Source organism: Platalea leucorodia, assembly GCF_965183815.1.
Source record: "Platalea leucorodia genome assembly, chromosome: 21".
Classification (NCBI taxonomy): Eukaryota; Metazoa; Chordata; class Aves; order Pelecaniformes; family Threskiornithidae; genus Platalea; species Platalea leucorodia.
In genome coordinates this window covers 545,515-564,666 of record NC_138843.1, presented here as the reverse complement: position 1 = coordinate 564,666, position 19,152 = coordinate 545,515, and the positions used below count along the sequence as shown (strand labels likewise).

The 19,152-nt window shown below is 50.3% G+C and overlaps 1 protein-coding gene across 1 annotated transcript in view; it reads left to right on the top strand.

The window, feature by feature from the left end:
• The window catches only part of CELF5 (CUGBP Elav-like family member 5), a gene marked incomplete at its 5' end in the record, with an annotated part of 42,386 nt that extends 24,051 nt beyond the window's left edge, over positions 1-18,335 (top strand). The window contains 10 exons of the mRNA XM_082331455.1: positions 5,647-5,775; positions 6,374-6,453; positions 7,428-7,574; positions 14,302-14,446; positions 15,152-15,298; positions 15,494-15,556; positions 15,644-15,718; positions 16,794-16,937; positions 17,051-17,215; positions 18,277-18,335. Coding sequence (XP_082187581.1) covers positions 5,647-5,775; positions 6,374-6,453; positions 7,428-7,574; positions 14,302-14,446; positions 15,152-15,298; positions 15,494-15,556; positions 15,644-15,718; positions 16,794-16,937; positions 17,051-17,178 — 1,058 coding nt within the window. The 3' untranslated portion in view covers positions 17,179-17,215; positions 18,277-18,335. The remainder of the gene's footprint in view (positions 1-5,646; positions 5,776-6,373; positions 6,454-7,427; positions 7,575-14,301; positions 14,447-15,151; positions 15,299-15,493; positions 15,557-15,643; positions 15,719-16,793; positions 16,938-17,050; positions 17,216-18,276) is intronic.
• Positions 18,336-19,152: the final 817 nt, after the last annotated feature.

The following is a 19,152-nucleotide window of genomic DNA, read 5'->3' as shown; positions in this document are numbered from 1 at the left end:
CAGCTCTCACACAACCGCAGTAAAAACAGACCAAACAGACACTTCAGGCTGTGAACAGACTGACCACTGCAGGTTTGTTTTCTTAACAGTTTGTCCCTTAGATGAGTGCAACTCTGGAATCTCTGGTGTCTAATACTAGGCTGAGGTAATTTCTGCAGTCTTTCTTTTGCTGGTGGGGCACTACTAGGGACTCTCTTCTATACACAGCCACCTAGTATCACAAAATGTGTTGGGACTTAACATCTCTGATGCCTCAGCTCCTCTGTCAAATTAAGCTGAAATAGGCTGACAGGTTCAAAAACAGGATGTTGATTTGGAGGCAAGCTTTTGGTCAAGGTACTGGACTCTGAAATCTCTAAGCTTATGAAAAGTGCCACAATCTCTAATGACTGCAAACATCAGGGCATCAGCTCTGCTTCCCATGGAGAAGGTCATAGAAAAAAGCAGCCTTTGGAGTCTGAACACCTGCAACCGTCCAGCCCATGTGCCTAGCTTCCTTCCAGCTTCATTGCAGAGCTCAGAAACAAGTAGCTCCTGCAGGATCCATGACAAACTGGAATTTTTCCTGAGACAGAAGCAGCGTCAAGACAGCACCCTATATTTGTCTGAATCAGGTTGCTCTTTCCAAAGGTTTCTGTTGTGATGCTCCACTTGTCAGCGAAGTGGATGAGCAGGTTTGCAGATATGGGAAGAGCCATTCCCTATAGCAATAGCCCCACACTGGTAGGAGGTAAAAGAAAGATTTGGGGCAGGGCAGAACTGCTTGAACTAGGAATTTGTCAAGGGAACAGCTGCATGCATCAGTGAGGCTCTGCTCTGCATTATCCTCTCCAGGGACTGATGTCACAAATTAAGCACCCTGAATTAAGTACATGAAGTTAGAGCACCAGAATTTGTCTCCTGGTCTGAGATATGCTAATTTTGTGCCAAAGAGGCAGATTTGGCCAAGCCCTGCAGGGGCTGTATGGGGATATCTGGATGCTCAGTGTTACTGCACCCTGCAGAAGGAATTCACTAGTAAAACAATGCTGCCTGCATTAGTTCAGAGGGGGACCTGTGATTCTGGCACAGGCTTTGTCAGCTCTTTCCTCCTTTCCCTCACGCCTCTGATGTGAGCCTGGGAGTGCCAGGAGGAGACGGAGTGAGGGGGCAGAGGAGCTTGTCTGTGCTTCTTGCAAGACCTGGAGCACTCTGTTGCACTGATGTGATACGACAGCTAGCCCAAGCCCATTAGCACTGCCTTAGAGACAAGGAAGCTCTCTGCATACCCAAGGAGATTTGCTGTGTCCCATCCACAGCCAACTGCTTGAGCAGGCTTCCTCCCTCTCCCTGATCCTTGCTGCTGACAGCTGCTGGCGAGATGACCTAAATGCACTGGGTTTAAAGAGGAGCAGTGTCCAGTGCTTGTGTGCTCTCCTCTCTCTCTCATGGCCAAAGCATTCAGCCTTAACTCCTCGCTTGTTCCTGTGGTATCTTCATCAGCGACATGCTCTGCACTGGCCCTCCTCCTGCTGCCTGGGTGACTGACTGTGCCCAGAGCATGTTTCCATGGGAACTCAACAGTCAGAGATCAGAGACAATTTTCCTGGTTGCTGGACAGCATAGGAAATTGCCAATCAGAGGGTGAAAAACAAGAGCCGGAGAGGAAGTGAAGGAAAAATGGTAGGAGGAGGGTGTGCTGTTACAAGTGGGGGAGAGAAGATCTTCCAGCACTGCAGGAGTCCCTGCTGGGGAGCCGAAGGAGCCAGTGACCCACAGCAGTGGCTTGAGGATGCCAGCTGATTTGGGATCGACCGCTTTAAGAGTGGTGACAGCAGACATCAGGTAAAAGGGCTTGCAGGGTTTCAGCCCACTTGTGGAGAGATGAGGCAGCTTGGTTATTGGTAGGGGAATGCCCCTATTTGGAAGCTGCCCGAAGCAAGAGGGCACTAGATCATGGGCTGGGCTCCAACACATGGAGAGGGAGAGAGGTCAGCAGCAGAGGAGCCCTTTCATAGGTCCCCAGTTGCTGCAAAGAGGCATCCTAGGGGAACAAGCCTGGATCCTTTTCCTACATGCAATCTTGGGAACTGGGCTGTATGAAATGAAAACAGTTGTGAAAAAAATCTTTCTCTTATGTTGTCAGCGACTTCACCCCCTCCTAATATTGCCATTCTGGGCATTCAGAAAAGATTCAAAACCAATAGGTGTGTTTCTTTATATTTGCCTTTACAGCTCGAGTCTCTAAGGTATCACAGTTTTAACCTGTTCTGCATAGCCAGGAAGGCTGGCATTTTTTTCTTCCAAATTCAAAAAAGAAAAGCTGAAATTTCCACATAAACACAGGACTTCCAAAACATTCCATTAGTGAGCCCTGTCAGACAACAGAAGACCTGCAGTAAAACTGCAAGAGTAGAGACTAGCATCCACTGTTTCAATGGACCTTTCGCAAAGTGCAGGGTAAAGAAAAATGCTTTTTATCCAACAGAATGAGAATGAAACCACAAGAATTATCCAGGAAATTTCAAGGCCCTCTGAAGGAGAAAACAACTAGTAACTCACAGTTTAATGTTGATTTGATTGCAAGTTGACGAGGTTCCTTTTGTTTGGTGCCTCCATTGTAAAGTTGTGGCCTCTTTCATCCATTAGACTGTTGCTTGGCAGAGACTTAAGCTTTGGGTGGCTGTGGTAGCCATCAGGTCTTTGCACTGAATTAGTCATCAACCAAAACTGGAACCACTTGTCTGACTCTCCATGGGTTACCCACTGTTCTTCCACAAAAACCTCACTTCACACAAAATCAGATCCAGAAGCAAAAGGCCAATGTTACAAAAGTAGCATTATGTCCATGTAGCTGTATGTTCCCCCCACCTAGAGTTCCAGCTTTTAAAATTTCTAATATAACTGACTTTCCCAGTTGTCTTGGCACCTCCCTGCCACCCCGACCCAAACAGCCAGACAGCCTGCTGGCGTCCCTAAAGAGCAAGGCAAGACCATCAAGTGCATTTCTGGCTGTTAAAGTCTTAGTCCACAATTATTTGCTTGTTAGTTCAAAGAGCAGGGGATTATTTTACAGCATCTAAAGACAGTACAAATAATTCCCAGTGTGTTTCTCCCCTTTGTTGATGTGTTTTTTGAGGAACTCCTGCTGTGTTTGCAATCCAAAGGCCGCAGCATGGTGCACATATCTGAAATAAGGCCTGGCTGCAGCTGCAATATAGATTCAGGGTAGAGGAAGGGGGAACACTGCAGAGCTCAAGTATCCCCTCCCATAGCCAAACTGGGATCACATATGGCACCAGGTGATGTTAATGGGAGCACAGAGATACTGTTCCTTTAGTTTCCGTTCTCCTCTCCACCTCCTGGTAAATATGTTTCTGACCAGTCCCATTTTCCACTCCACTTCCAGTCAGTTTTTTCACCTTCTCTATGTGCTATATTTTGGCTGGTTTGCCCACCTGCATTTCTGAGCTGGCCCTTGGGTGGGGGCAGATGCTGTCTTACTGCTGAGAAGGCAGCTGTACAGCACCTGGTTTATTAGTTCCTGTGCCTTGGCTGGGGATTATTGGGCATTGCCAGAGCACTAAATTTTGGATGGACTCAATCAGCTGAAATAGTGTCTCCAAAATGCAACTGTTGTCATGCAGGTGCAGGGAGAAATGTAGAAAGAATCACAAGGAAAATGGAAGGGGATGAAATTTCCACAGTTTTAGTTATCCAGGGAATCAAGAAAATGGGGAAGCCAGGAAATTTGGCCTTGAAAAAATACACAAGGCCATATATTTGAGCCACTTCCAATGATACAAATCAGGAGCCTGGGTAAGAGCCTTAGATGCAGCACTTTTAACCCTTTATCTGTGGTGGATCAAAGTGGCATCTGTGTTGCATGTACATCTAGTGCCTAGTGGAGAGCTGTGCCTGCATGAGCTTGTGCTTGGGCTCTGTGGGGTGGTGCAGCCATACAAAGTGGCTCCCTGTGGTGTCTGCATGGTGGAAGAGTGCATCTGTCTGCACATCCCTCTTGCTCACTGAGGAAGTTTGTTTCTGAAGGCACCTGCTGGGGCTGGGTCAATGTGCAAGCATGTTCCCGTGCATGCATGAGACTGTGTGCTTGTCCATTCATGTTGTGTGTGTGTGCATCTGCTTTTCTGCAAGGGACCAATGGCACGTGTAGATACTTCCTGCATGTGTTCCCAGGTGTGTCTGTATGTGGCAGAGCAGTTGTGGGGAGGCAGCTTGCTTACTTACCTGGGTGGGAACCATCCTCTGAGCCAAGGGGAGCAAGGAAGCGGCTGTGGTGGGGCTTTGCCGGCAGTGTGAATGTGTAATGTGTCATCCGTTCCTGCCATACATACACACCACCACCCCTGCAGCCTGCTCTGCTTCTGTAGCTCCAAGACCTGTTGTTTTTCAGGTCACTGCACTCTCAAACAGATAGCAGCTTCCTTGCTATTTTCCCTGACGTGCGTCACATTACATTGGTTTTGTTTGAAGCCAGCCTCTCTGATCCTGTCGCTAACAATAAGGAATCCTCTCTCGCTTCTCTTCCCAAGCCATATCCTGACACATTCACTCCTATGGGTTGTGTCTCCCTATGCATGTTTGGGGCAGTGGGGCAGGGTTAACTCTGTAGTTGGCACAACTGTCTCCTTGCAAAAATGGAGATCAGGCTGGCATTTAGGCTGGGATTTTAATGTTGTGCTATTTTAATAGCTGTTCACAGCAATCTGTGGAGGATGTTGCCCCAGCCACTGCTGTGTTTGTGCTCAACTGGATGGCATCAGGCTGTGATGGGCCCCTGTGTGTACTGATAGGGGTAGAGAGGGGAAGAAAGCACTGTGCACCTTTCTTCCCACCTCCACACTTGGCCATCCCAACAAAACCATAATCCTCAATTCATTCTGATGGAGGAACCCTGGAGGAGCCCAGAATGACCCTGAGCTCAAAGTCCTGGATGTGTTGGCCAGCCTTCCAGCCCCCCACCAGTGTGACATGGGTACAGAATGCCCTTGGAGAGGGGGGAGTGGGGACCATGGAGCTATTTGTTGGCCCTCACCCAACTGTCTTGCATTTGGCTGATCCTATGGTGAAGCAAATTGGGACCCAGGATGCCAGGGTTTATTCCAGGCCTTAGAGGACAGCACGGTAGACATACTGGTTAGACTGGGGAGGGAAGGGCAAATTGAAGCTAAGATGCTTGGTTACATAGCAGCTGTGGAAACAGTGATCTTGGAGAGAAGGAAAAGGAAACAGAAGCCAAAGGTCCTGGAATTTATTCACCCTGCCTGGGTTGGTCTGCTGTATTTCCTAAGGTACCTCTTGGACTTCACATATTGTTCAATAAGGGTATAATTGCCCAGGCAGTTTTTCTTATTACCATTTGTGTTGGATCATTCAAAGGAAAGGGCTGATGAACAGAAGGAAATTATTAATCTTTTGTTTTCCTTTGGGGAGGGTAGGACAGGGGAAGCCACAGAAACCTTTGCAGGTGTGGAGAGCTTGGGAGGACCCTGCATACTCACCCCTGGAAGCATTTCAGCCAACAGCAAATCATTTCCATGCCAGGCATGTTTTCCACACTAGGCTGTTTTGTGCTTAAGTGTCCCTATCCTCCTGCTTTGGACTGTAAGCCTCATAGAAGGTTGATGTTTCTGTGTTTGCCCCTAGGGGACAGGAAGCTCTTTGTGGGCATGTTAAATAAGCAGCAGTCTGAGGATGATGTGCTCCGGCTCTTTGAACCATTTGGGGTCATTGATGAATGTACGGTGCTCCGTGGACCTGATGGTAACAGCAAAGGTGTGAACCCCTCTGTGTGTCATGCCCTTTCTCCTTGCTCTTCAGGTAGCGCTCACCTGCCTCACCACCTGTGCCTCCTTTCCACTGGGGCACTTATTCCCCCACCCCATGTTTATGGGAACCCATATCACAGCCAGGCATAGGGAGCAGGGCAGGAAGAGTTGTCTGCTGCAAGGAAAGATTGGGGAGGATGGGTAGAGACCAAGGTGAAAGGAGGGGAAGCAGAGCACGATGAGTAGCTGAGTTATCAGGATCACTAGTGAGCCTGTTGGCTCAGTCTGGGTCTGCAGTTTGAAATGTTTGTACCCACAATTAGGAGTGCATAGCGAATCTGGGGAAGAGGTAATCAGGGGCAAGGGTGGAGATGGTGACATCGTCTATAGAGTATATCGTTGAAGTAACAATTTGAGACCCTTCCTGTTTTTTCCAGGATAGACGACTTGGGATGAGTCATCCTTTTTGTTCCCTGCTTTCTTGGGGTGGCTTTCCTTTTCCCTGCCTGAGATCCGGATACTGTCTCTTGCGTGATGATGCAGGGGGCACTTTCACAGCAGTCCTGTCACTGCAAATCTCCTATGCTCTTTCTGTCCCTTTCCAGGCTGTGCTTTTGTAAAGTTCTCATCTCACACAGAGGCTCAGGCAGCAATCCACGCACTCCATGGCAGCCAGACAATGCCCGTGAGTATAAGGCCAGGGTACCTACCCTCTTCCTAATCCTCTTCCCAATCCTCTTCCTGTCACCCTGTTGCAGGGACCTCCCCTCACTGTCCAAAACGATGACAGGTTCAACTGCAGTTTCCAGCTTGTGTGGTTGTGGGGTGTGGGGGGTGTGTGTGTGCACATCTGTGCTCTTGTCTTTGGGAACCATCTTGTCTCCTGGGCTGGTGTGTATATCTATGTTTGTCCAGACTGGTAGTGACAGCACTTAAATAGCTATAAAGGCTAAATAAAAGAGAGCCAAGAACGAGGCCATGAATTTGTCTTGGAGACAGCTACCTGGAGTAGTTCAAAACTGAGCAGGGTGCAAGCTAACAGTTCAGCAATGTGAGCAGTGTCTGAGCACACTGCCCGCCTTCTGGGGCAGGCTGGATGTGGATGGGAACTCTTTGTGCGTGGTGTGGGGTTGTGTAGCCGCAGCTGTGCCTTCTTGTGCAAGTGGCGCTGCAGTTGTGATCTCCTCTCTCACAATCTCTCACCTGGATTGGGGCACCTTGTGGGCAGGACAGTGCATTGCTGCAGCAGAGGTATTTCCAGCTGCCAGGAACTGCTTTGCCTATCCAGCCAAGCTCATGGTGGTGGAAAGATGGTGCTTGTGGCTGAGAGTGTCCGGGTGTTCCTGGCTGCACCACCACCTGGTGAATGCAGCCAGGGATGTGTGCACCCACTTGTGCAGCTGTGCAAAGCCCAGGGTGTGAGGGGAAGGGTGGGAGAGGGAAGGGTTGGATGGACGGATGGATGGGGAAGGGCACAGCCCAGGTTCCAGGCAGCCTCCCGAGCGCTTTCACACCAATATTTGCTGTTCTGCTCCTCTTCCCACTCCTCTCTGCTGCCTGTTCTGCCCCATCCCACCTTGCCTGACTGCTGACTCTCTGGCTGTCCCACGGCCTTTTCTCCCCCTGCTTCCTCTCTCTGTCTCCTCTCTCTGTGCCTAGGGCGCCTCCTCCAGTCTAGTGGTGAAGTTTGCTGACACAGATAAGGAGAGGACCCTCCGTCGTATGCAGCAAATGGTGGGGCAGCTGGGGATATTCACTCCATCTCTCACCTTGCCGTTCAGCCCATACAGCGCCTATGCGCAGGCTGTGAGTATCACGCGTGTGTGTGTGGGGAAAGGCTGCCCTCTTGGCTATGGGGCAACACCATACCTGGGCTGGGAGACCATGAACAGGTCTCTGTAACAAATGCGTGAAAGCTTCCCAGCACCTGGGAGTTGTTCCTGGCTTCAGTTTCTCTGGTCAGCAGCCTAGTCTTTGTGCATTTCTCTCCTGGAAGGGGTGACAGGAGAGAGCTGGGACCTTCTCAAAGTGAGTCTGGATTTCTCTGATGTGGTGTAGGCTGGCGGAGGTGTCTGGGAACAGGTCAAGTATGACCTGGTGTCTTTCTGTCTTGTTTTGAGGACAGCTCAGAGCCATGATTCCTGAGTGATGTCTGCCAGACATGGCAGACTGCCAACTTGTGAACTCTTCCTCTTGGTCTATGGCACAAATGTATGTCTCTGTTTCTGGAGCACCATGAGAGCCCTGGACCCAGCCTCATGTGTTTATTTCTCTGCTGAGATTCTCAGGAGGGAGATTCTCTAATCCCCCCCAGTGCTGTCCTTGGCTCCCAGGGTTTTCTCTCTTGGCTAGTGTGACTAGGGAGTTTGCAGGATGCTAGGGAGGGAGCAGTGGGTAGCAGAGGGTCAGAGGTGTTTCAGCAGTCTGGCCTCCTCTGGCAAGACTGGCTGTGCTTTGGAGCTTAGCGAGAGAACGTCATTGCCTTGGAGCAATGGTGGTGACTGCCATTGATGTTTGAGGTAGGTCACAAACTCCAGAAGTCCCTGGTCAGCTGTGGTGGAGCATCTTTTGGGTCTTCTTGGTGACTGTCGCTTTCAGGTCTCTGCTGCCAAGTATAAAGCCCATGGAAGGAGGCTCAGAAATTGCTCAAGGCATGAGAGATGCTTGTGTCAAAGAAAGAACTCAAAAGTAGATAACTGTTACTGAAAGTAATTTTCCCAGGGGGGTGGTGGGGGTGGTGCAAATAAACCTGTTCTTCTCATATATGTGGACACCTCTTTTACCTCTGGCTTCAGTGGCTACTTGGTGTGTCTCCTTCCCATCTACAGGACAGAGAAGGAACTGTTTCTCAATTGTTGGCCATTTTCCTCTCAAAGAATCCCCAGAAACTGCCAAATGCCATTTAAGTGTGTGGCAGGAGCATGGAGTAGCAAAAGAAAAGAGGCAATACATATGAGGCTCCATACTGTTGGGGAATTTTGGGAACCAAATGTAGAATTTGTCCAACACAGATTATTTGATTCTTCTTGTGTAATGAGGCTGAGAACAGCTATACCATTCCAAGCACAAAGGCTTCCAGCAGAAGATTGGTTTAGAGGGGAGAACCCTTTCTGACCAGACACCAGGTCCTCTTGCCAGGACCAGTCTTTTCTATCCAGACCTGTAATCCGCAAGTCAGCTATACCTGAGGTCTAAGGTTGTAGCTTAGCTCAGCTGTGGGTCAGCTATGAGATGATCCTTCTGGTCTATCTTCTGCTGTCATGGAGATGGCACTAACTGGGGCATGGTATGATGGTGAAGGAGGCAGGAATGGGCCACACAGTGAGGTTATGATGGCACAAAATCAGCTTATGGTCCAGGATGTGTAAGGAAGGAGAGCAGCGAGACCTTCTAGACTTGGTCTTTAAGTGCCCTCCAATCTTTAGAAACTCCTGCTGATGACAAGAAGCCAGTCAGGCCTAGGCTGTGCTCATTGCTTATCTGCATCTTCTTTCTCCTGAGTTGTATCTGTAAATGAGTTGCTTTGTCTCTGATTCTTCACTGGCCTTTCATTATTTTAGACTTTATTTTGGCTTTCCCCTTGACTCAAGACTCAGCCTGTCTCCCACTCTTCCAGTTTTTTTCCTCCTTTTCCTTTCCACTGGTTTTGGTTCTCTCTCTGCTTCTTCTTTCTGAGGCACTGACCTCACACCTGACTGTATCTGCTCTTGTGTCATCCTGGTCTTTGGTCTCCCTTCTCCCAGAGGAGAGATCCTAGCCAGTTCTCATATGCATACAGCATCCCCATCAGAGGGAGAGGGTATCAACCCTTTGAAATGCCATCTAATGTCTCTGGAAGTGGATACAGAAGGCAGGGATTTCCTTGCTGAATCTCCTTACAGAACCTCCAAATGTCCTGCCATGGGCAGCTCTTGGGAGCTGGGACCTCTGGTAAGCCAGGGCTCAAGGGAACTCCAACATAGAATCATAGAATCGTTACGGTTGGAAAAGACCCTTAAGATCACTGAGTCCAACCGTTAACCTATCACTGCCAAGTCCACCACTAAACCATGTCCTCAAGCACCACATCTACCCGTCTTTTAAATACCTCCAGGGATGGAGACTCAACCACTTTCCTGGGCAGCCTGTTCCAATGCCTGACTGCCCTTTTGGTGAAGAAGTTTTTCCTAATATCCAACCTAAACTTCCCCTGGCACAGCTTGAGGCCGTTTCCTCTCGTCCTATCGCTTGTTACTTGGGAGAAGAGACCGACCCCCACCTGGCTACAACCTCCTTTCAGGTAGCTGTAGAGAGCAATAAGGTCTCCCCTCAGCCTCCTCTTCTCCAGACTAAACAACCCCAGCTCCCTCAGCCGCTCCTCGTAAGACCTGTTCTCTAGACCCTTCACCAGCTTCGTTGCCCTTCTCTGGACACGCTCCAGCACCTCCATGTCCTTCTTGTAGTGAGGGGCCCAAAACCGAACACAGCACTCGAGGCGCGGCCTCACCAGTGCCGAGTACAGGGGCACTATCACCTCCCTGGTCCTGCTGGCCACACTATTCCTGATACAAGCCAGGATGCCATTGGCCCTCTTGGCCACCTGAGCACACTGCTGGCTCGTGTTCAGGCGGCTGTCAAGCAACACCCCCAGGTCCTTTTCAGCCAGGCAGCTCTCCAGCCACTCCTCCCCAAGCCTGTAGTGTTGCACGGGGTTGTTGTGACCGAAGTGCAGGACCCGGCACTGAGCCTTGTTGAATCTCATACATTTGGCCCCGGCCCAATGATCCAGCCTGTCCAGGCCCCTCTGTAGGGCCTTCCTGCCCTCCAGCAGATCGACACTTCCACCCAACTTGGTGTCATCTGCAAACTTACTGAGGGTGCACTCAATCCCCTCATCCAGATCATCAATGAAGATATTGAACAGGACCAGCCCCAGTACTGAGCCCTGGGGGACACCACTTGTGACCAGCCACCAACTGGATTTAACTCCATTCACCACCACTCTCTGGGCTCGGCCGTCCAACCAGTTTTTAACCCAGCGCAGAGTGCACCCATCCAAGCCGTGAGCAGCCAGCTTCTCCAGGAGAATGCTGTGGGAGACAGTGTCAAAGGCCTTACTAAAGTCCCAGTACACAACATCCACAGCCTTCCCCTCATCCACTAAGCGGGTCACCTTGTCATAGAAGGAGACCAGGTTCGTGAAGCAGGACCTCCCTTTCATAAACCCATGCTGGCTGAGCCTGATCCCCTGGTTGTCCCGCACGTGCCGCGTAATGGCACTGAAGATGACCTGCTCCATGTCCTTTCCTGGCACTGAGGTCAGGCTGACAGGCCTGTAGTTCCCTGGATCCTCCTTCCGACCCTTCTTGTAGATGGGCGTCACATTTGCTAACTTCCGGTCATCTGGGACTTCCCCGCTTGACCAGGACTGCATGAACATAGTTCATGCTTGCATGGTGCAGGGCTTGGAGTAGTAGATGCTGCATCCAAGGTTACTCACAGGCCCAGGAGATGCAGCTAACAATTATGTATGTGGTTGAATCAGACTGAGAGGAGTGAGTGCTGCTGGGGTCAACTGGTGCATCATAGGCATTGGTTCTTACATCCACAGTTTAATATGCCAACAACTTTCTCTCTCTGCCCCCATGGGATTTGCTGCCTCGCCAAGCCAAAGAGGTCCCTAGCGTCCCCAGCCTAGGAAGAAGTTGTTTGGAGCCTGGGTTGTTTGGGTTTTGTTTGTTTGTTTTTTTCAGTTGGATGTTTTAAATTTATATTAATTGCATTTTCCTTTAAAAACTATCTCAAATTAAAGATGAAATAATCACAAACTATGTTAGGTCTAAAGTTATTTGGATATGTTCAAATATACAAAGTAAGGTATTAAAATAGTCAAACAGTACATGTTAGCTGATACAGTTTGTAAGAAAAATTCTCATATTTATTTGGGAAATATGACTGGCTAAGCATCTGGAAGCAGTTTATTTCAGTGCTTAAACCAGGTTTTGATCCAAGGTGCCTCTTCTGCAAGTGAAAAGTGAGTTCCTTCATTTCAGTTTATTCAACAAGTTGAATTCAGTGATTAGTTCAGATGGAATCAGGGAACTGATTTGGAGCTGAAAAAATAATCTATCAATACAAAAGAGGATTGAAGTCTTAAAAAAGCAGCCAGTGCAATTTACTGTTTATAATGCTTGAATATTTCTTGTATTTCATAAATCAGTTGGTTCTAAACACAAAACATAGTTTGTTCACACACACCCCATTTCTTTCTGCTCTTATGGTTCATTATGGTAATTTTATTTAAGTAATGAAAACAATTTCAGAATGCTAGTTTGGTGCACGTGCAGTCGGATGCAGGTCTTGTTCCAGCCAGAGCCTGGCACAGAACAGGCATTAATGAGAAAAAAGAAAATCAATATTCATCTAGTAAATAAGAAATGCATTGGTTCCTGCATCCTTAAATGGGGACAGTGTGAAGACAGGACTGGGAATATGTGCAGACTGCTTGCCATCAGGACACCTTCCTTAGAGTTTTGTGCTCTCAGGAAGGCCACATTTTGCTGTAATCCTGGCTCAGGGTGAGGGGTTCCCAGTAATGTGAGTAAGGCTTGCTTCAGGGGAATCACTCCAAAGACAATGTGGCGGCGAACAGATGAGATGATTTCAGGGTGCTTGCTTTCTGGAGTCAAGTGGTAGCGAACCCCTTTGCTGTCAGTCAGTTCTGCCTGCCTGCAGAGACCCTGCTCTGGGGCGTGCCTCGGAGTGTCCCACCTCTGCCCCAGAAAGGGCTCTCTCCTATCCCAGCACTGCCCTGAAGACCCACTTCCACCCCAGCTGCTTTGCTTGTGCCAGCTTACAGAGACAGCAATGCCATGAAATTGGGGAATTCCTCTTCTTTTTATGCAACAACAATAATCAGCTTTTGTGTGGAGGAAACTAAGAGAAGGTTTAGCTAGCCATGAACTTTTCAGAGTTACCAGATTCTCCAGCTGAGACCTGGGCCAAACTGGCTTACTGACTCAGCCATTTGTGGATGAGGCACGTTACTTGAGTGGTGTGTATTTATGTTGCAGAGCAGACAGTGGGATACGGTTGCAGTGAATGTAAGGAGGATTTGTTTTTCTTGGGTTTTGCCATGCGCCACCCCCCAGCTCCTCCTGTGGAATTGTACAGTTTCCAGAAAGCTGTGCCTGTTTCCCCCCCCGCTCTTCTTGCTTGATGGTGAAGACAAGGCTGGATAATTTTGCATTCAGAACTAAATCTTTGTTGCTGCTGTGCTCTGAGTGCAGTCGGATTTAATCTCATGCTCCAGAGCACCAACTGATGGTCAAACAGGACCAGAAGGATTTTTTTTCTTCTTTCTCCTAACTCTCCTCCCAACCTCATGTCCCACCCTCCCCACACTTTCTTTTTGCATTGTGCATCTCTGCCTAGTCAGGTGTATTACAGGCCCACAAGGAGCTGCCATCTCCCAACCCCAGGGTGCAGGCCACTGCCCGAGGAAAGACTGAGCTCAGTGGATCATCAGACAGCAAAGCATGCCATAAGAGCTGGGCCTGGACAGACACCTGGTTGTATGGCAGGGTGCATGTACCAGGATGAGCTCCGCATGTCTCCCAGCAGCATGGTCTCCTTGTTGAGGCTGGGCAAAAGGAGAGGGATTTGGACCCTGTTCCTCAAGGCAAAGCTGTGTTAATACCTGGCACTGTCCCAGGAGAAGTGGCAGTGGTCAGAGAAGGGGCTGTAGCTGGGAGGAAATGTCGTTGCTGTGCCTGACAGAGCAGTAGGGCCTGTGGTGAGAGGGTGCTGCTGGGTGCCAGGAGCACACCCCTTTCTCTGCCCAATAACCCACTGCAGGAGCTCTGAGCAGGAAGGACCCATCCCAATGGCCCGGCGCACAGCTGAGTGAGCAAAAACCCCTCAAGGCAGCTGGCCTGCAGAGAGGGCGAGGGTGGGTGGAGGGCTGCCCGGCTATGGCCCTGGCTTTGCAGAGGAGGCCCGCCTAGCCGTGTCTCCCGGCTGCAGAGCAGGAAGCTGTGCCCAGCTCTCGGGGGCTTCCACGCAGGCCGCCGACCCGCCGCTTGAGTACGTGGCCGCAGGGAGCTCCAGGCCCACCTCGGGGGCCCCCGGGCGCGGGGACGGTCAGCCGGGCGGGGCGCGGTGCTTCACAGGACGGCGCCGCCGCCGCCCGCCTGCCTCAGCAAGTCCCGCCGAGTCGCTGGAAGCTCCGGGGAGGCGGCGGAAGCCCGGCGACGCCCAGTGGTGGCTGGGGGAGATGGCGGGGCCGCAGCTCCGGCCCGGCCCCGGCCGCAGGCAGCGGCGGGGGAAAGCGGAAGTTGAGCTGGGCTGCGCAGCCTCCCCGAGCTCCTCCCGCGGCTGCGGTGCGGCCTTGATGGCGGGAGGCCCCCCGCCGCGCGAGGCCCCGGGCGAGCGGAGCCGGCCACTGAGCCGTGTGTGGCTCTGAGCGGAGTGAGGCCCCTGGGCAGCGCGAGGCCCCCAGTGGCGCAAAGCCCTGGGCAGCATGGGGCCCTGATTGCATGGTCCTGCCTTGCAGCTGATGCAGCAGCAGACAACGGTTCTCTCCACCTCCCACGGCAGCTACCTGAGCCCAGGCGTCGCCTTTTCCCCTTGCCACATCCAACAGATCGGTGCCGTCAGTCTCAACGGGCTGCCAGCCACTCCTATTGCACCAACATCAGGTGAGGGCCTGGTGCGGGCCAGGATGCAGCAAGTCCTTCACTACCAATGAACCTTCTGCCCCAGCACTAAGCACGGTGCTCGTACAGGTAAAACAGTTCCCACCTCTCACCATCTGGATTAGGCCACTCTTTTCTAGCAGTGCAGCCTCTGAGGGCAGCAGTCCCTAGTCCTGTGCAAATTTCTGCAACGTCCCTGACACCCTTGTGTTCAATGCACATTCTCTTGCCCTATTGCTGTTATTCTCTGCTGCAGTTTTTCCCTTTGATATAGTAAAGAAGGACCAGGTTCCCAGGATTGTACCTGACTCTGAGCACAGCAGTGCTATTATTCATTATCATCATCCCACAGTTAAAATATCAGCAATAATGCATATTGGGTTTGAACACCTGTCAAGAACAGGGCTGTATCATGATAGGTGCTGTACAAACCTGGATTAAAAATGTTCCATCCCAAAGCTCTGACAGCAGCCAGGACTAGCAATGCTGCATACACTCTTCTCACTAGTGCTGCCTCTAATTTTGTGAAGGCTCCAGCACTAGTCTGTCACCTGCATTTGCCAGCTAGAAGAGATGATAGCTTTATACATAGCAGTCTTATAACGGCTAATAGATAATAGCTTTATACACACAAGCAGATGGAAGAAGGGAGCACAGGCTTTGCAGGACCTCGACTCTCATGGGATGTCCTCTCTTCTTGCTCTACAGGGCTACATTCACCGCCTCTCCTGGGAACAGCAGCCATGCCAGGACTGGTGGCACCCATTTCAAATGGGTTCACTGGAGTGGTACCATTCCCAAATGGGCATCCAACCTTGGAAACAGTTTACACCAATGGCCTTGTGCCATACTCAGGTACGGAGAGCAGGAAAAAAAAACCACATCCAGAGACCTCAGGACCTCTTTTCTGGATTCTCCACACAAAACACTAGCTCTGTACTGGCCAGGCACTGAGACTCACTTGGCAGGGGGGTTGGGAGTGGGGGAGAGACAGAGAGAACACATGAGTGATTCCCTTTGCTGTGCTTCTGATTATGTTTTTCTCTGCAGCCCAGAGCCCTTCAGTAGCAGAGAGTTTGCACCCAGCCTTCACAGGAGTTCAGCAGTATGCAGGTACCAGCTTCCCTTGTCTCCCTCAGGCCCTTGTGTGGCTGACCAGATCCTCAGGTAAACAGTTTGTTCTGTCTCCTTGGAATACAGCTGTGTATCCAACCACTGCCATTGCTCAGAGCATCCCTCAGCCACCTCCCATCCTGCAGCAGCAGCAACGAGAAGGTGAGGATCAGGGTGGGAATGTGTGTGTCTGGCGGGGGGGCGGGAGGAGCAGGATTTGTGTAGCTTGTCTTCTGCACCACAGAACAATGGAGAGGAGACAGCACTAAACTTTGTCTACTCTAATCTTTAATATTGGAGCTGGGTTACGGAACCAACAATGTCTCTGCAGTAAGTGGACTGGAAGGGTTCAGAGGATGCTTGTCATGTAAACTTTCTGAGCTCATCCCTGGCCAGATGCTGCCAAGTACAAAGGGGACAGCAAGCACTAGAACACCAAGCTTTGATACCAAAGGGTATAGAGTGAGCACCTTCCCTACGCAGGCAGAGGAAAAGAGCACTTCCTCCCCATCTTTATTGATGCCAGAACCACACTGGTACCAGTCAAACCAGCCTCTCCAACATACTGTCCTCTCTCTTCAGCCTTCCTAACTTCACGAGTTTGTTTTTCAGCTTATTTTGAAACTGGCCTGGACAGAATTTGGAGGCAAAGGCATTCTCTGTCTGCTCCTGCTTCGTACAGCAGGTGTCAGCGAGGAAACAGCTCCTTGTGCTCATCAGGCTCACAGGGAGCAAGTGAAGGAGTGGGCAGGACCAGGTCATCCCATAAATCGGATGTATGGCAATCCAGATTTCCAGTTGGGGCTGCGGCTTATGGGCTGAAGGCAACCACTGCATAGCTGTGGGCAGGGAATGCTAGAGCAGCAGCTTTCACATAGTAGCGTCTGCTGCCCCCCTAGGACTGGGAGAACTATGAATAAGGAGCTAATTTCCTTCCAGCGAAACAGCACCCAGACACAGTTGTTGTGTCCAGCACCCCATGTGGGAGCTGGGCAAGCTGTGAATCTGCTTTCCAGAAACTCTAGTTCTGCATATTGCCTCCCAGCTGCTCTTAAGAGAGCCCTCAGAACCCTTCATGGACCAGTGGCTGAGAGAGAAAAGCAAGGGGAGGGCGAGACAGAAGGAGGCAGTGCTGGGGTTCTCCTCCAGTGCTGTGCTCTGAGTTGAGCCCATTTCTCTTTCCCTTCCCTTTGGGGGCTCTCTGTTTTGTCCCTCCCTATTGCCCCCATGCCTGCAGGTCCTGAAGGCTGCAATCTCTTCATCTACCATCTCCCTCAGGAGTTTGGAGACAATGAGTTGATGCAGATGTTCCTGCCCTTTGGCAATATAATTTCTTCCAAGGTATTCATGGATCGTGCCACCAACCAGAGCAAGTGTTTTGGTGAGTGCTGATGCCAGCGGGCAAGGGAAGCATGATGGATAATGAGGACACTCATGCATTGGGCATGGCACCAACAGTGCTGTTATTATCTATGCCTGTGTCCTGTCCTTCAGGTTTTGTAAGCTTTGACAACCCATCCAGTGCACAGACTGCTATCCAGGCCATGAATGGCTTCCAGATTGGCATGAAACGTTTGAAGGTCCAGTTGAAACGACCCAAGGATGCTAACCATCCCTACTGACAGCAGCGAGCAAGCAGGAGTCACTTCTGCAGCACAGGTAAAGCTGGCACCATCACAGCACAGTTCCTGCACAGTGCTGGCCAGTGTCAGGGGGCAGCAAAGTCTGGCTGCTCCCTATATGGGGTGGGAAGCCAGGAGCTGAATGCAGTAACACAGCTAGCAGGGCAGAGGCCTTGCCTGGCAGGGCCCAGCCCCTGCACCTGAGCAAGGCAACCAAGGCAGGCCTGGAGGTGATGGTCAGGTTCAACCAAGAGTCTAGATCATCAGGCAAGTTTGTGGTAATGTGGCAGGCCTAAGGCCAAGTCAGAGAGTCAATCTGCAGGTCAAGATCAGGATCAGGTCTGTTGAAGGTAAACAGGGTCAGACATAGTCCAGTCATTGCCCAGCAGGTCTATAATAAGAATAATAAACAGATCCAACATCAAGATGGGAAGACAATCCAAGGGTTGGAGTCCAGGTAATAAGATCCCTGGACAGGACAGGTCCATGGACAGGTAGAGACTGGTACTTCTGCGATGTAGATCTAGACTGAAGGACTGAAGGCACTGGCCTGAGCTGTAATGAGACTCCTGGGCCCATGGGCAGAGAATGTAGACAGAAGCCACAGGTGAGGCTGGTCAAGGCCATTAAGGCCTGTTAGTGCACTCAGGGCCCTGACAGGCCGATGGGTTCAAATTACCTGCCTGTTGTCTAAGCAAGGTTTCAGTCCACTTTCTGACTGCTCCCAAAAAGTGTTCACCTTCCTAAAAAGGTTTTAAAACCCAGTAGTTTTGTTTACAATTGTTACATGTGCCCTGAAATTAGTCTGCAGAGAATGCTTTCCAGGGTAAGAAGGGAAATCCTGTGATTCACAAGGATCACAGAAAAGCAGAGAAAAGGTGAGATGAAGGGCCACAGAAGAGTTGCCTGACATGAGAGCTGGCTGTCAAAGAGCTAGCTCCTATCAGCCAACAGACTGGGAGCAAGGGAGGGCTGACCTTGGTCCCTTCTAATTGGGGTCATCTTCCTCCATGTTTAAGCAACAGCAACTCAAAGCCTGAGGTTTGCATAGATGTCCTCCTAATCTCCCAATTCCCTCCCTCCTCCCTTTCTATTCAGGTGAAGGGAAAGTCCAGAGGAAGAATTTCTGCTTCAGGTTGATTTCAGAGAGGCCAGTAAATTTATCAACTCTTTTGGCACCACCCCTTTCCTTCCTCTGCTCCCCACCTACCCACCCCATCCTCCTTCGGCCCTCCTCCCCAAAACATGCAATTAAAGAGACGGCTCAATATCTGCCCAGCAGGAAGATTCTTGCCACGACGGACATGTTTGCTGCTAATGCGGTGCATAGCAAAGGGACCAGAAAACCAGCAGCCCCTGGGGACCCAAAGCTCCTTCTCTCGGGGTATGCCTGGAGTACATGGACCAAGAAAACCCACTGGTGTGTCTCTAGGTTACTGCAGTGATGTATGGAAACTTAGTTCTGTCCCTCCCTCCCTCCTGCCCTGTTTCCTGGCCTTTCATAGATAAATACAAATATATATATATATATATATATATATATATACAGTCTCTATTTTTTTTTAAAGTGGCTCACAGGACCAAACTTTTCCATTCAGAGACTGACTCCTTGAAAGAGGAATTGGAAGTTAAGGGTTATCTTTGCAACAGTGTCTTCTCAGCAAGCACTGCAAATAGGCCTGAACATTTTGAGAGGATGCTTGGATGGACAGAGAGCAAGAGAGAGCAAGCGCATCTCTCTGCTCAACATTAGCAAGAAGTAAGGAGAAAGAGAACTACATACCTCCAGGATTAGGGCACAGCCAGCTGCTCAGCTCAAGTCGCTCATCCACCGGACCTTAGCACCAGCCTGGTTAAGGATCTCAAGAGCTCTGAGTCTTATCTTTCCAAGGGCTTCTGCAGACAAAGCTCCTGGAATTTTGTGCCAAAGCCTATCCTGAGCACTCCTCGATTAGGCTGAAAGCACAGGAAACT